Here is a 16,273-nt window from a genome sequence, read left to right on the forward strand (position 1 = left end):
GTTACATTATGTTATTACAGAAAAATAATAGCCAGTATTCATACTCATTTACCCATGCATCCTCCCAGTGTGTGCCATTTTTCAGATTAAATAACTGGTTACCTGCATTAAGGTTGCACAGCAATCATTGCTAGTTGCCATGAAAGCCTAAAATTATATCCTTTCACTATCATTTGAAAGTCATTTTTGGAAACATGTGACATTTGTGAATGGAGTTTTCAGTTTCAAAACAGACATTTACATTTGTTTAAGTACAAATTAAAGCTCCATACAACAGAAAATCAGACTCAAAAGATTGAATTACTTGAAAACTCATGCCAGTGAAAATATATAAATTTTAAAACAAGCTCCATAATTGAACACTGAACAATGCGCCATTTGTCCTCCTCAACTCTACCATCCTAAAGAAAATGGTTAATACCATAATATGGCACCTAGGCACCAGCACCTCTCCAGGGGAGAGCTTGGACAAAGTTTGATCAGTTCTTCCTCTAATATCTATTTAGTCCCTTTTAGCAGAAGTTGTTGGGTAATGTTTAGAAATAGGAATACTATACAATTTTCCTCCTCTTAAAACAAGGGACAATCATTTACCCTGGGACCTTCTTAATCTGTATGGCTCATTATACAAGATGTACTTACTCAAAGCCATTGCTCACAAAGTGCCACATTGACAAAATATGCAACAGGTGCATCCTTTAAGGTTATTATATGCAAGCAAGGCTCTCATCCCCTTTTTTTGCATTTTAATTCATTTCTATTACTATTTGAAGCATATGGATTCTCAAATTATTTTAAAGAAAACATAGCGTCTTTAAGGCTGAAAGTGATACATTTTTCAATTTTCAAGTACACAACACTGGAATCGCTCATCGCTAGATATTTAATAAAAAAGATAAAAGTCTTCAAGACAGAATAACTGACTCTAGAATATACTGGAAATTAATCTTCTCTCCTCCACACAAAATAATTTTGATTTAGTTCCTGAACTTTGACAGTTGTCCTAAAAAGGCTTCCAGCATAGAACAGGGAACTTTAACAGATAGATTCTCCTGACAACTGAAATTCCATTTAATGTTAGACTGTTCAATGTTACTATTGACTATGGCATTGATGTTCAGTTTGTGTTTTTTTGTACCTTCCTTTACTCCTTCCAGGAGAACTGGGATTAGAATTGCTGCTGGCATTACTCATTGTCTCCATTCGCGATGACTTGGTCTGTGCCTGCTTTCCTGCTGATGACAGAGGCTTATTTACTGCACCAAGAACATTAGTTGCCTTCGGCTGTGTGGAATAAAAATCCAGTAGGTTTTAGTTTTGAGGTACTGACTGGCAGTTAAAATGTGAATTACAAAACAGCAACAATTTTGAATTTACAGGCTTAATTAATACACTTATTACAATTGATATTGACTAAAATGAAATACAAACTTTGTTGCTTTAAAAAACCTGCATTAATTCAAAAACAGTCGACACCACTGTTATGACCAAGGTTGGAGGAGTGCACTGTCTTTCTCTAGTTCCACTACTCCACTGGTCACAACATATTTTAAATGTTCTACCCGGTTATCGATACAGATAATTATATACTTTATTAGTTTCAGAATAAAAATCCAACAACCACATTTCTTTAATAAATAAAATTGTTGATTTATTATAAAACAAGACTTATCCAAGAAAGGTGCATAGCTTATTAACACAGTTATGAAAGTGCTTCCATTTTTTAATATTTAATTTTTTTTTTTGAGGATTTGCATTGAAAAAGAAAAGATTACATGGATGTGTTTTTTTTTTAAACCAAGTTCACTGATAGGACACTTGAGATGTTGCTTGAAAACAACCTGTGCTGGGCATCATGGGCTTTAAGCTCAATAAACCAACAGAATCCTTGGTGACCTGGGGTAGATGTTTACAGAGAAGCCACATGTCAAGGTTTATGGAGGTCAGGAGATTAACTCCCTGGTTGGGGAAGATATTGTTTTCAGTTCAGTTGAGGCATGTACTGTTTTGAAGACAGTTGGTATTTTGCCAGCCAAGCAAAAAGAGACCACCCAGCTCACCAGCTTCTCTACCTCTTTGAAGAAACCAGCACATCACAGATTAGCTGGGGCAGAACACACCCCTGATGACGTGGAGGGGTCGGGCTGTCCATCCCAGCAATGGCACTGCCTGTGCACAGGCGGTGACTCAATTTTTCAAGGGTTTTGAGCCATACCGTTCAATTTAAATATTTAAAGAAACACAATAAAATGAAATATATTTATTTTGCCTTCTCCCACCCCCCAACCATAGAATTAATTTCTTGCCCTCTCCCCACACAAAACAATTACCCCTTGACCACCTGACCTTACGCCCAAGAAAAGTGCATAAACGTGAAACTGAAACCCTTCCCACCATCCCCTACACTGGTGACATTTCTTTGACCCCATCCCCCCACTACCTCTTCCCCCACCACCCCCCTCCCTCCCCAACTAGTGTTCCGCCTCATTTTCCCGGATGGGGATCTGAAGGCGCAGGAGTGCCGGCCAACTGCTCGAAGATTGCACAGGAACAGATGCGCAAGTGTAATTAATTCGTTGACATTAATTAATTTAAATATTTAAGTGGCAGTCCCATCGCCAAACGACCGGGTTTGGGGGGTGGGGGCGGATGCAGGTGAGCAGCCAAGAGGCTTGGCCGCCGCTGGCAATATTGGGCTGGACCCTCCCAGCATTGAAGTGCGTGGTGGCCCTCTCTGGAGGCATTTTCATGTCACCCCACTGTCACGATCCCCCATGTTGTTTGTTGGGGGGGGGGGGGGGGGGGGTCTGTAAAATTCAGCACCCAGTGGGGGAAGAGCTAAAATCCCTGGTGCTGCATATCTCCTGAGAAGCTGGAAAAACCTGCCACATTAATTCCAAACGCCACCTGAAAATAACTACTTTAGAAAAAATTCCCAGTGACTCATTTCCATATTCCTGGACACCCGACCAAAAAAGGGACAACTGACTTCCTTCTATATCTTCTTTTTTTTCTTCAAGAATTAGCAAGTATTTGGTCAAAGTATTCTTTGCTTTTTTTTTGTAACAGACCTCTGCAGAGAGAATTTTTGTATTTTTTTTATCCCCAGTGCTGTTGGGGGGAGGGGGAGGAATTTAAAAAGGGAACTTTCATATTTCAATCTGTGTGTTAATGCTCTGCTTCATTACTGGATTCTTCTTCTTTGGCCTCCTTGTCTCGAGAGACAATGGGTAAGTGCCTGGAGGTGGTCAGTGGTTTGTGAAGCAACACCTGGATTGGCAATAAAGGCCAATTCTAGAGTGACAGACTCTTCCACAGGTGCTGCAGATAAAGTTGGTTGTCGGGGCTGTTACACAGTTGGTTCTCCACTTGCGCTTCTGTCTTTTTTCCTGCCAACTGCCAAGTCTCTTCGACTCGCCACACTTTAGCCCCGCCTTTATGGCTGCCCGCCAGCTCTGGCGATCACTGGCAACTGACTCCCACGACTTGTGATCTGGATAAGTCTTGTTTGATAATAAGCTGATAACTTTGTTGTTTATTAAAGAAACCTGGTTGGTGTATTTTATTCTGGGATAAAGAGTATAGAATTGACCGAATTGGTAACTGGGTAAACATTTTTCAAATATATGTCGTGACCTGTGGAGAAGTGGGACTAGAAAAGACAGTGCATTCCTCCCACCTCGGTTGTAACATCACACAGTTTGAAATATGGCAGTATAAATATCTACCCTTCTAGATAAACCTAACGTGGCACGCACACACACACACACACGTACAAGTTAAAGAAAAAAAAAGAAAAACTGGCTCTGCAGAATCACTTGGCCAAGTTACTGTCAAATCTTGAAGAAAAAGGATAAGATATGGAATGTTCCAGATGGCCTTTGATCTAGCTTCCGGGTACACGTAGACGGCTGTCACTGGTATCTTTCTGGAGCAGTTCTGTTCAGGAGACGTCGAAGAGCAGTCTTACAGGCTTTTCGGGAGAATTATTGCATTCGTGGTTTCAGCTATCACACTGGATTCTCAAAAAAAAAACTTTCACTGGATTCTCAAAAAAAAAAACTTTCAAAACAGGTGGAAAAGGGTGAGTTGGGTGGCTTCTCTCTTAGCAGGATACATACCAACTAAGCCTTCAAACAGTCCATGCCAAAATCAGAAAGCCAAAAACTTCTGACAACCATAAACCTGGACATGTGACTGCTCTGTAAACAACTCCAATAGCAAGCAATGCTCCCTATGTTTATTTAGCCCTTCATTGTCTCTTCCAATAAGTGTTTTTTTTTTAAAAACAATCCAAAGGGTCCTTCCAGTAACCTTTAAAAAAAAAATCCAGGCATCTTCTCAGGTCTTTCAAATGAATCAATTTTCACAATCATTTAAACATGAGTCCTCAAAAAAATATTAATTATGGAAGCACCTTCATGATACCACATACAAGTGGGGAATAAATTTAAGAAAAATCAAAGGACAGCAGCTTCTGTGGTATGCAGAGTAAAACTGAAATGAAATTCAGAATGAGAATAAAGATTTTTATGAAGACATGTAGCAGAAGCTGAATCATTTCTATATTTACAAGCATATTAGAATTTTTAAAAAATGAAGCAATACCTTGCCAGGTGTGAAAAAGGCTTTCATTTCTGAAGGTAGATAATTTTTGCTGTTGTTGAAGTTCTGAAAAAACAAAAGTTGACAAAGCTTTTAATATTTTAACTCTATCAACAGAACAGTGGTATTGCACAGTAAACTGGAACAAGACTAGAATTTTCCATCTTCAAATCATAACCTCTGAGGTTACCATATGCTGTTCTATAAAAGTTCCAAAACTGAGGATTTACTATCAGCACTACCACTTTTATATAGCGCTTTTAACGGAATAATACATCCCAAGGGGCTTTACTGGAGCATTATGAAGTATTACACGGTGCCATAAAAGGAGATTAGGTCAGATGACCAAAAAACTTGGTCAAAGGGAAAGGTTTTAAGCAGCGCCTGAAAGAAGGAAAGCGAGGCGGAGGCAGAGTGGTGTAGGGAGAATATCCCAGAGCCGAGGCAACTGAAAGATCAGCCACTAATGGCGGACTGATCAAAATCGGGGCTACACAGTGCCAGAATTAGAGCAGCGCGGATATCTTGGAGGGTTATGGGGCTGGAGGAGATTACAGAGATAGGGAGCTGGATTTTAAGGATCCCTCAACATTGGGGGTGGAAGAGGACTGAAGATGGCCCCAGATAAGGCCAGTGATGGACCTCGACACTGGCAGGGCCCGGTCCGATCCTCTCGGTGGCAGCGAGGCACCGTGGTGGCCACCCCACTGCAAGGCCATGGGACCACAATTTGAATATTTAAATTAATTGATTAATTTAATTGATTTAAACATATTTACACCTCCTCTTGATGGCCCATCACTATCTTCAGCCCAGCAGGCGGCACTCCTGTGCCTCTGGATCCCCGTCCAGGGAAACGAGACCCAACATTGGTGGGGAGGAAGTAAGTTTCAGTGCGCGGAGGGGGTCAGTCAAATTAACGTCATGGGCGTAGGGGATAGTGGGAAGGGTTGTAGTTTAAAGTTTGTGCAGTTTGGGGGGGGGGGGGGCGGGTAAGGACAGATGGCAACGGTAAGTGTTTTGACGGGTGGGGGGGCAAATAATTAATTTTATTGTTATGGGGGGGGGTGGGAGAGGGGCAAAAGAAATGTATTCATTTAGTTTAGTTCAATCTATCTTTAAATATTTAAATAAGCTAGTAGGGTTAACAGGCCTTTAAAAATGGCGTCAGCGCCCAAAGACAGGCAGCTGACGCCATTGCCGGGGATGGACAGCCCACCCCCTCCATGTGATCGGGGTGATGGTGGGGTGGGGGGGGGGGGGGGGGGGGTGGAGTGGCCTGCTCTGGCTATTTAAGTGAGCTGCTATGCTCGAGATCGCAGTGGCTCTTTGGTGTGCGGCCCGCGATTTTTGAAGCTCACCGCCAAGGTTGGTAGCGAGCTTATAAAATCCAGCCCAAGGAGGGGCAAGGCCATAGAAGGATTTGAAAACAAGAATAAACATTCTAAAATCAAGATGTTGCTTGACCAGGAGCCAATGTAGGTCAGAAAGCACAAGGGTAATGAAGGATCAGACTTAGTGAGAGTTAATAAAATAAAACTGAGACGAACATTCAAATAGATTTCACCCTTTGAAAAACATAAATGAGCTGAAAGTAATGACAGTGTGCCTTAATTTATTTAGGGAGCAAGCTAATCTATAGTCAGAGACTGTAAAACTGGCATATCTTACAAAATTGACCTTTGTGATCACTTAAAGCATAAAGTATATTTGAGAACCAATATTACTACAACACAACCATATTACTATTGGTAGGGTCATTAGCAATAGCAGGGTTTAGTTGTAGTACCAAGGTTTATTATCTAATAGATATAGGAATGGCAGGGTTGCTCCAATCTCTAGCGTGCACAACCTGTGCTATGTGCGAACTCCAGGACACTTCTTGAGCTTCGGGTTGCGGAACTTGAGCAGCATCTGGCATCACTGCAGTGCATCCGTGAGGTTGAGAGCTTTGTGGATAGCACATTTTTAGATGTGGTCACCCTATAGCTAAAGAGTATGCAGGCAAAGGGGGAATGGGTGACCACCAGACAGTGAAGAAGAAACAGACAGGTAGTGCAGGAGACCCGTGAGTGCATCTCACTCCAAATGGTATTCAGTTCTGAATATTGAGGAACACATGAACATACGAATTAGGAGCAGGAGTAGGCCACTCGACCCTTTGAGCCTGCTCCACTATTCAATAAATTCATGGCTGAACTGATTACTCCACATTTCCACCCAACCCAATAACCTTCCACCCCCTTGCTCAAAGAATCTATCTATCTCTGCCTTAAAAATATTCAAAAACTCTGCTTCCACCGCTTTTTGAGGAAGAGAGAATTCCAAAGACTCACGACCCTCAGAGAAAAAAAAAATGTCTCCTCATCTTGGTCTTAAATGGGCGACCCCTTATTTTTAAACAGTGACCCCTAGTCCTAGATTCTCCCACAAGGGGAAACATCCTTTCCACATCCACCCTGTCAAGAGCCCTCAGGATCTTATGTTTCAATCAAGTCATCTCCTACTCTTCTAAATTCCAGTGGATACAAGCCTGGCCTGTCCAATCATAAGACAGCCTGCCCATTCCAAGTATTACTCTAGTAAACCTACAATGTGCTGCCTCCAATGCATTTACATCCTTCCTTAAATAAAGGAGACCAGTACTGTACACAGTACTCCAGATGTGGTCTCACCAATGCCCTGTATAGCTGAAGCATTACTTCCCTACTTATATATTTAATTCCCCTCACGATAAACGATAACATCCTATTAGCTTTCCTAATTACGTACTGTACCTGCGTACTAACCTTTTGCGATTCATGCACTAGGACACCCTGATCCCTCTGCATTTCACAGCTCTGCAATCTCTCACCATTTAGACAATATGCTTCTTTTTTATTCTTCCAAGTAGACAACTTCACACTTTCCCACATTATACTCCATTTGCCAGATCTTTGCCCACTCACTTAACCCATCTATATCCCTTTGTAGCCCCCTTATGTCCTCTTCACATGTTACTTTGCTACCTATCTTTGGATTATCAGCAAATTTAGCAACCATACCTTCGGTCCCTTCATCTAAGTCGTTTATATAAATTGTAAAAAGTTGAGGCCCCAGCACAGATCCCTGTACCACACCATTCGTTACACTTGCCAACCAGAAAATGATCCATTTATGCCTACTCTGTTTCCTGTTAGCTAGCCAATCTTCTATCCATGCCAATATGTTACACCCTACATCATGAGCTTTTATTTTCTGCAATAACCTTTGATGTGGCACCTTATCAAATGCCTTCTGGAAATCTAAGTACAATACATCCACCGGTTCCCCTTTATCCACAGCACATGTAACTCCCTGAAAGAACTCCAATAAATTGGTTAAACATGATTTCCCTTTCACAAAACCATGTTGACTCTGCCTGATTACCTTGAATTTTTTTTAAAATAAATACCCTACTATAACATCCTTAATAATAGCTTCTAACATTTTCCCTAAGACAGATGTTAAGCTAACTGGCCTGTAGTTTCCTGCTTTCTGTCTCCCTCCTTTTTGAATAAAGGAGTTACATTCGCTATTTTCTAATCTAACGGAACCTTCCCTGATTCTGGGGAAATTTGGAAAATTAAAACTAACGAATCAACTATCGCACCAGCCACTTTTTTTTTTAAAAAACAGGACCCGGGGACTTGTCAGCCCGCAGCTCCAACAATTTGTTCAGTACCACTTCCCTAGTGATTGTAATTTTCTTGAGTTCCTCCCTCCCTTCCAATTCCTGACTTACAGCTAATACTGGGATGTTACTTGTATCCTCAATCGTGAAGACCGATGCAAAATATCTGTTCAATTCGTCTGCCATCTCCTTATTATCCATTAATAATTCCCCAGACTCACTTTCTACAGAACCAATGCTCACTTAGTTAATTTTTCTTTTTTAAATATCTATAGAAACTCTTACTATCTGTCTTTATATTTCTAGCTAGCTTTCTCTCGTACCCTAATTTTACCTTCCTCAATCTTGGAGTTATCCTTTGCTGTTTTTTATATCCTGTCCAATCTTCTGACCTGCCTCCCATCTTTCCGCAATTATAGGCTTTTCTTTAAGTTTGATACTATCTTTAACTGTTTTAGTTAACCACGGATGGCAGGTCCCTTGGAATTTTTCTTTCTCGTTGAAAGGAGAAGAAAATGATGGGTCATCTGGAGAGTGCAGCGAGAGCCAAGCACATGGCACCACAGGTGGCTCAGCTGTACGGGGGTGGGGAGGTAAACTGGAAGAGCGATAGTGATCGGAGATTCGATAGCCAGGGGACAGACAGGCGTTTCTGTGGCTGCAGACGGGAATCCAGGATGGCCTGTTGCCTCCCTGGTGCCAGGGTCAAGGATATCACTGAATGGCTGCAGAGCACCCTGAGGGGGGAGGGTGAACAGCCAGCAGTTATAGTCTTATTGGTACCAACAACATAGGTAGGAAAAGGGATGTGGTCCTGCAAAGAGTTTAGTGAGCTAGGAAAGAAATTAACAAGCAGGACCTCCAGATTGCTCCCAGTACCATATGCAAGTGAATATAGAAATAGGAGAATAGTGCAGATGAATGCGTGGATGGAAAGACGGTGCAGAAGGGAGTGTTTTACATTCCTGGGGCACTGGGACCAATTCTGGAGAATGAAGGACCTGTACAGGCCAGACAGGTTGCATCTGAACAGAGCTGGGACAAATTTCTTTGCAGGGTGATTTGGTAGTACTACTGGGGAGGGTTTAAATGAACTTGTCAGGGATGTGGGAACCAGGAGATAATACAAGAGAAGAACACCAAGGTGCACAGAGAATTGGAAGAGACAAATAGCACTAGAGGAGGAAACAGCAAAGTATTAGGTGGGGTCAGAGTAAGAGTGTTACATAGTACTAGAGAAGGGAGTATTTCCTTATTGGATTGGAGTGGACTGAGAAGTACTAGGAAGAATACAAAGACAGAATTACAATGCATGTGTGTAAACGCACAAAGTGTGATGAATAAGGTTGGTGAGCTACAAGCACAAACAGCAGTATGGGAATATGGTGTAGTGGCTAGAACGGAAATATGGCTTCAAAATGGCATGGACTGGGTGCTTAATATACAATGATAATAAAGTGTTCAGAAAAGATAGAGAAGGGAAAAAGGGAGATGGGATGGCAGTCCTGATTAGGGAAGGCACTGCAATGCTGGAAATGGAGGATGTCCTTGAAAGAGCGAGGGCAGAATTCATTTAGATAGAGTTGAGGAGCAAAAGGGTATGATCAGGCTTCTAGGGGTATTCTATAGGCCTCCAAACACAGAGGGGCAGACAGCCAGCAGCAAATGTGTAGGGAAATCACAGAGATGTGCAAGAATTAGAGTGGTGATATTAGAGGACTTTATCCCAATCGATATTTGGGTAATTAATTTTTTTTAAGAGTAATGGGTAAGGAGGGGGAGGAATTTCTGAAATGTGTTCAGGAGAACTTCTTTGATCAGTATGTTCTCAGCTGAAACTAGAAAGGAGACATTGCTGGATATGGTGCTGGGAAATGAGGTGGGCCAAGAGACCAGGGATTTCCAGTGGAGAACTTGGGTAAGAAAAATTATTGTATCATAAGGTTTAGACTAGCAATGCAGAAAAGTAAGGAAGAAAATAAGGTAGAATGTCCAGATTGGAAGAGTGCTAATTTCAACACAATGAGAAGGGATCCAACCAATGTAGAATGGAACCAAAGACTGGCAGGAAGAGCTATATTGGAACAATGGGTTATCTTTAAAGGAAGGTGATGCTTCAGGTACAGGCTAGGAACAGTCCAATAAGGGTGAAAGATAGGGGAACAAAGATCAGGGCTCCTTGGTGGACGACAGAGATAGAGATGATGAAACAAAAAAAAAAGGTGTATGATGCATGTCAGGTGAACTCAACAAGGAAGAAATCGGGCCATATACAATAAGTCGAGAGGGGAGGAGAAGAGGAAAATTAGACTGGCAAACAGAGTATGAAAATAGAATGACAGTCAACATAAAAAGGAACCTAAAGATCTTCCACTAGCATTTAAATAATAAGTGAGCAGTAAGAGGAAGAGTGGAGCCTATTAGGGACTGAGAGGGTAATATATGCTTAGAAGCACAAGGAAAGGCTGATGTACTTAATGAGTACTTTGTATCAGTGTTCACTAAGGAAATGGAGGCTGACAAAATATTGGTAAAAGCAGAGTAGAGGCAATGGATAGGATAAAAATTGAGAGAGGGGGAAGTACAATAAAGGTTGGCTATGCTTAGGGTAGATACGTCACTTGGTCCGGATGGTTTGCTTCCCAGGTTGCTAAAGGAAGTGGGGATGGAGATAGCGGAAGAGCTTGCCATAATCTTCCAATCGTCCCTGGATACAGGAGAGGTGCCAGAGAATTGGAGAGTGGCAAATATCACACCTTTATTCAAGAAAAGAGTGTAAGGACAGTCCTAGCAACTACAGGCCAGTTAGTTTATCAGTGGTGACCTTGTCCTCACCAATCTGCCTGCCGCAGATGGATCTGTCTATGACAGTATTGGTAAGAGTGACCACCGCACAGTCCTTGTGGAGATGAAGTCCCCCTTTCACATTGAGGATACCCTGCATAGTGTTGTGTGGCACTACCACCGTGCTAAATGGGAAAGATTTCAAACAGATCTAGCAATGCAAAACTGGGCATCCATGAGGCACTGTGGGCCATCAGCAGAACTGTACTCAACCACAATCTGTAACCTCATGGCCTGGCATATCCCCCACTCTACCATTACCATCAAGCCAGGAGACAACCCTGGTTCAATGAAGAGAGCAGGAGGGCATGCCAGGAGCAGCAGCAGGCCGACCTCAAAATGAGGGGTCAACCTGGTGAAGCTACAACACAGGACTATCCGCGTGCCAAACTGCATAAGCAGCATGCAATAGACAGAGCTAAGCGATCCCATAACCAACGGATCAGATCTCAGCTCTGCAGTCCTGCCACATCCAGCTGTGAATGGTGGTGGACGATTAAACAACTAACTGGAGGAAGTGGCTCCACAAATATCCCCATCCTCAATGATGGGGGAGCCCAGCACATTAGTGCGAAAGATAAGGTTGAAGCATTTGCAACAATCTTCACCCAGAAGTGCTGAATTGATGATTCATCGCAGCCTCCTCCTGATGCCACCACAGCATCACAGATGCCAGACTTCAGCCAATTCGATTCACTCCACGTGATATCAAGGAACGACTGAAGACACTGGATACTGCAAAGGCTATGGGTCCTGACAACATTCCGGCAACAGTACTGAAGACCTGTGCTCCAGAACTTGCCGCGCCCCTAGCCAAGCTGTCCCAGTACAGCTATAACACTGGCATCTACACGGCAATGTGGAAAATTGCCCAGGTATGTCTTGTACACAAAAAGCAGGACAAGTCCAACCCGGCCAATTATCGCCCCATCAGCCTACTCTCCATTATCAGTAAAGTGATGGAAGGTGTCATCAACAGTGCCATCAAGCAGCACTTGCTCAGCAATAACTGCTCACTGATGCTCAGTTTGGGTTCCACCACGGCCACTCAGCTCCTGACCTCATTACAGCCTTGGTTCAAACATGGACAAAAGAGCTGAACTCCAGAGGTGAGGTGAGAGTGACTGCCCTTGACATCAAGGCAGCATTTGACAGAGTATGGCATCAAGGAGCCCTAGCAAAACTGAAATCAATGGGAATCCGGGGGAAAACTCTCCGCTGGTTGGAGTCATACCTAGCGCAAAGGAAGATGGTTGTGGTTGTTGGCGGTCAATCATCTGAGCTCCAGGACATCACTGCAGGAGTTCCTCAGGGTAGTGTCCTAGGCCCAACCATCTTCAGCTGCTTCATCAATGACCTTCCTTCAATCATAAGGTCAGATATGGGGATGTTCGCTGATGATTGCACAATATTCAGCACCATTCGCAATTCTTCAGATCCTGAAGCAGTCCGTGTAGAAATGCAGCAAGACTTGGACTGATAAGTGGCAAATAACATTCGCGCCACATAAGTGCCGGGCAATGACCATCTCCAACAAGAGAGAATCTAACCATCTCCCCTTGACATTCAATGGCATTACCATCGCTGAATCCCCCGCTATCAACATCCTAGCGGCTACCATTGACCAGAAACTGAACTGGAGTAGCTATATAAATACCGTGGCTACAAGAGCAGGTCAGAGGCTAGGAATCCTGCAGCGAGTAACTCACCCCCTGACTCCCCAAAGCCTGTCCACCATCTACAAGGCACAGTTAGGAGTGTGATGGAACACACTCCACTTGCCTGGATGGGTGCAGCTCCAACAACACTCAAGAAGCTCGACACCATCCAGGACAAAGCAGACTGCTTGATTGGCATCCTATTCACAAACATTCACTCCCTCGACCACCGATGCACAGTGACAGCAGTGTGTACCATCTACAAGATGCACTGCAGCAACGCACCAAGGCTTCTTAGACAACACCTTCCAAACCCGCAACCTCTACCAACTAGAAGGACAAGGGCAGCAAATGCATGGGAACACCACCACCTGCAAGTTCCCCTCCAAGTCATACACCATCCTGACTTGGAACTACATTGCTGTTCCTTCACTGTTGCTGGGTCAAAATCCTGGAACTCCCTTCCTAACATCACTGTGGGTGTACCTACCCCAAATGGACTGCAGCGGTTCAAGAAGGCAGCTCACCAACACCTTCTCAAGGGCAATTAGGGATGGGCAATAAATGCTGGCCTGGCCAGCGACGCCCACATCCCATGAATGAAAAGGTTTTAGAAACAATAATCAGGGAAAATATCAACGGACACTTAGAGGTTCGAGTTAATTAAGGATAGCCAGCATGGATTTGTAAAAGACAGATCATGCTTGACTAATCTCAGAATCACAGTCATTACAGGGCAGAAGGAGGCCATTCGGTCCATTATGTCCACACTGGCTCTCGAACAGCAACTTCCTCAATTCCATTCCCCTGTACATTCTTCCTTTTCATATAACAGTCTGATTCCCTTTTGAATGCTTCAATTGAACCTGCCTCCACCACACTCAGGCAGCGCATTCCAGACCTTAACCACACACTGCGTGAAAAAGTTTTGCCTCATGTCACTTTTGCTTCTCTTACCAAATACTTTTAATAGGTGCCCTCTCGTTCTCGATGCTTTCATGAGTGGGAACAGTTTCTCTCTATCTACTCTGTCCAGGCCCCTCATGATTTTGAAGACCTCTATCAAATCACCTCTTCGCCTTCTCTTCTCCAAGGAAAACAGTCCTAACTTCTCCAATCTATCTTCATAACTGAAATTCCTCATCCCTGGAACCATTCTTGTGAATCTTTGCTGTACTCTCTCCAATGCCTTCACGTCTTCCCTCAAGTCTGGCGCCCAGAATTGGTCGCAAATTCTAATTGAATTTTTTGATGAAGTAACAGAGAAGGTTGATGAAGGGCAACTGGTGGATACGGTTTATATGGATTTTTTAAAAAAGCATTTGATAAGATACCGCATAAAAGGCTGGTTAACAAAACTGGGGCTCATGGAATGGAAGGGTCAGTGTCCAATTGGATAAAAAGTTGGCTTAAGGACAGAAAACAGCAAGTCGTAGGAAATAGTTGCTTTTCAGACTGAAGGATGGTAGACAGTGGTGTTTCCCAAGGGTCAGTGCTGGGACCACTGCTTTTTTGATGTATATAAAATTACTTGAATCTTGGAATACAGAATAGAATCTCAAAATTTGGTAACGACACCAAATTTGGAGGTGCGGCAAACAATGAGGACGATATGAACCCCCTGTAACAGGACACAGATAGGCTAGCAGAATGGGCAGACAGGTGGCATTTGGAATTTGATACTGACAGTATGAAGTAATATATTTTGGCAGAAGTAATAGGGACAGGCAATATATATTTAATGGCCTAGTTCTAAAAAGTGTACAGGAAGAGGGGGACCTCGGGGGTGCATGTGCATAGATCTTTGAAGGTAGCAGACATATTGAGAGTGATTAGTGAAGTATATGAGAACTTGGGCTAGATTTTAAGAGCCCGCCGTCACTCTCTAAGTTTGACAAGGAAAAGCTGTTGCCATGAACAAATGGTACAGGGACTAAGGGATACAAATTGAAAGTTTTGGGCAAAAGATGCAGGGGGAAATATGAGGAAGCACTTTTTTAAAAAAAACAGTGGGTGGTAATTTCCTAGAACTCACTGCCCACAAGGGTGCTGGAAGCGGAAAAAATCTATGACTTCAAGAGGAAGTTGGATGGCCACCTGAGAGAAGTAGACTTGCACCGCTACAGGGATCTAGCCAGGGAGTGACTTTTCTGACTGTCTAATACTTTCTCCAAACTAATTTTAGCAAGATACATTTCATTTTACTTACAAAGCACAGAGTTTCAGTTGACAAAGTCTCATGAAGTGACTAGGCTCTTAATTTTTTCATGTTATTCTGCTACCCTCCCATTAAATTTTTTGGAATACCCCCATATTTCCATTTCCCTCCAAGCTTTTTACAATCCAATTTTACAAACAGCAACCCGATGTTTAATCTCCTAATTAGAAATATTAAACAAAATTAACGTGAGGCACAAATTCTACTTTTTGGCAGCACCTAGTGCTCCAGCAAGTTTCATGCAGGACATACAATTAAAGCAGGAAATGCAGTCATCGTTCTACACATTTAGTTTTCATTACTAAAATGTTAAAACTCTACATTTTTTTACTATCCCTCAACGAGCAACAAAGTGAAGATTAGAAATAGATTGAAGTAATTGGATAAAAAGGCAATTGGCATTGTAAAATTTTATAGCACAAGGAAATACCATTTGGGCAAGGGCACTTGTGCTGAAAGAATTATCCCATTATTCTAATTCCACATAACCTTTTAAATTTTTCATTTTCAAATATTTATACCACTTTTCTTTTGAAAGCTATATTATGGATTCTGCATGCACAGATGTTTCTGGTGAGGAATTCTATGCCCGAACAACCCTCTTCATAAATATTTGGATGCAATTACTACCAACTGCTGTCATTGTGGCTGGACATGCACATGTATGATTTTGAAAACTGTCAATGCAAATACCAACACCGTTTCCACACCTGTTCTGGCAATTATGCACATATCGTATGGAATTCTATGATATGGTTCCTCCAGAACTGTTTGCAAGAAATTGCCAAACAAATTATTTGGACAGCTACCTCCCGTCACATCAGTGGCAACGCAGGGTCAGAGTATGGTGTAAGTGAGAGGTATCAGGTTATAATGCAAGACCCCAGGGTACAGCTGGGATGTAATCCTAAAATTATAAGATTGGATATTCATAAACTCAGAGGGTAGCAGCAATGATTGGAGAGGAGATGCGGGCTAGATAAAATTACTTTAAACCTCAAGCAACTAAACTGCAGATCAGAATCACAGCAGCTAACTCTTAACAATGTAGTATAAAAACAAGAAATGCTGGAAATATTCAGCAGGTCTGGCAGCATCTGTGGAGAAAGAAGCAGAGTTAACGTTTCAGGTCAGTGACCCTTCTTCAGAACTGGCAGATATAAGAAATGTGAAAGATTTTAAGCAAGTAAAGCTGGGGTGGGGCAAGAGATAACAAAAGAGAAGGTGTTGCTAGGACAAGGTCACAGAATTGCTGACCAGAAAGTCATGGAGCAAAGGCAAACAATGTTAATGGTG

General features: G+C 42.6%; 1 protein-coding gene across 3 annotated transcripts in view; it reads right to left on the minus strand.

The window, feature by feature from the left end:
* The window catches only part of pds5b (PDS5 cohesin associated factor B), a 261,787-nt gene that overhangs the window by 17,013 nt on the left and 228,501 nt on the right, over nt 1-16,273 (minus strand). For all 3 annotated transcript variants that reach the window (XM_068033499.1, XM_068033498.1, XM_068033500.1), the window contains exons 29-30: nt 4,609-4,671; nt 1,139-1,284 (exon numbers count right to left, since the gene is read on the minus strand). In XM_068033499.1, the coding sequence (XP_067889600.1) occupies nt 1,139-1,284; nt 4,609-4,671 (209 nt within the window). The remainder of the gene's footprint in view (nt 1-1,138; nt 1,285-4,608; nt 4,672-16,273) is intronic.

The sequence above is a fragment of the Heterodontus francisci genome, chromosome 6 (genome assembly GCF_036365525.1).
Source record: "Heterodontus francisci isolate sHetFra1 chromosome 6, sHetFra1.hap1, whole genome shotgun sequence".
NCBI lineage: Eukaryota > Metazoa > Chordata > Chondrichthyes > Heterodontiformes > Heterodontidae > Heterodontus > Heterodontus francisci.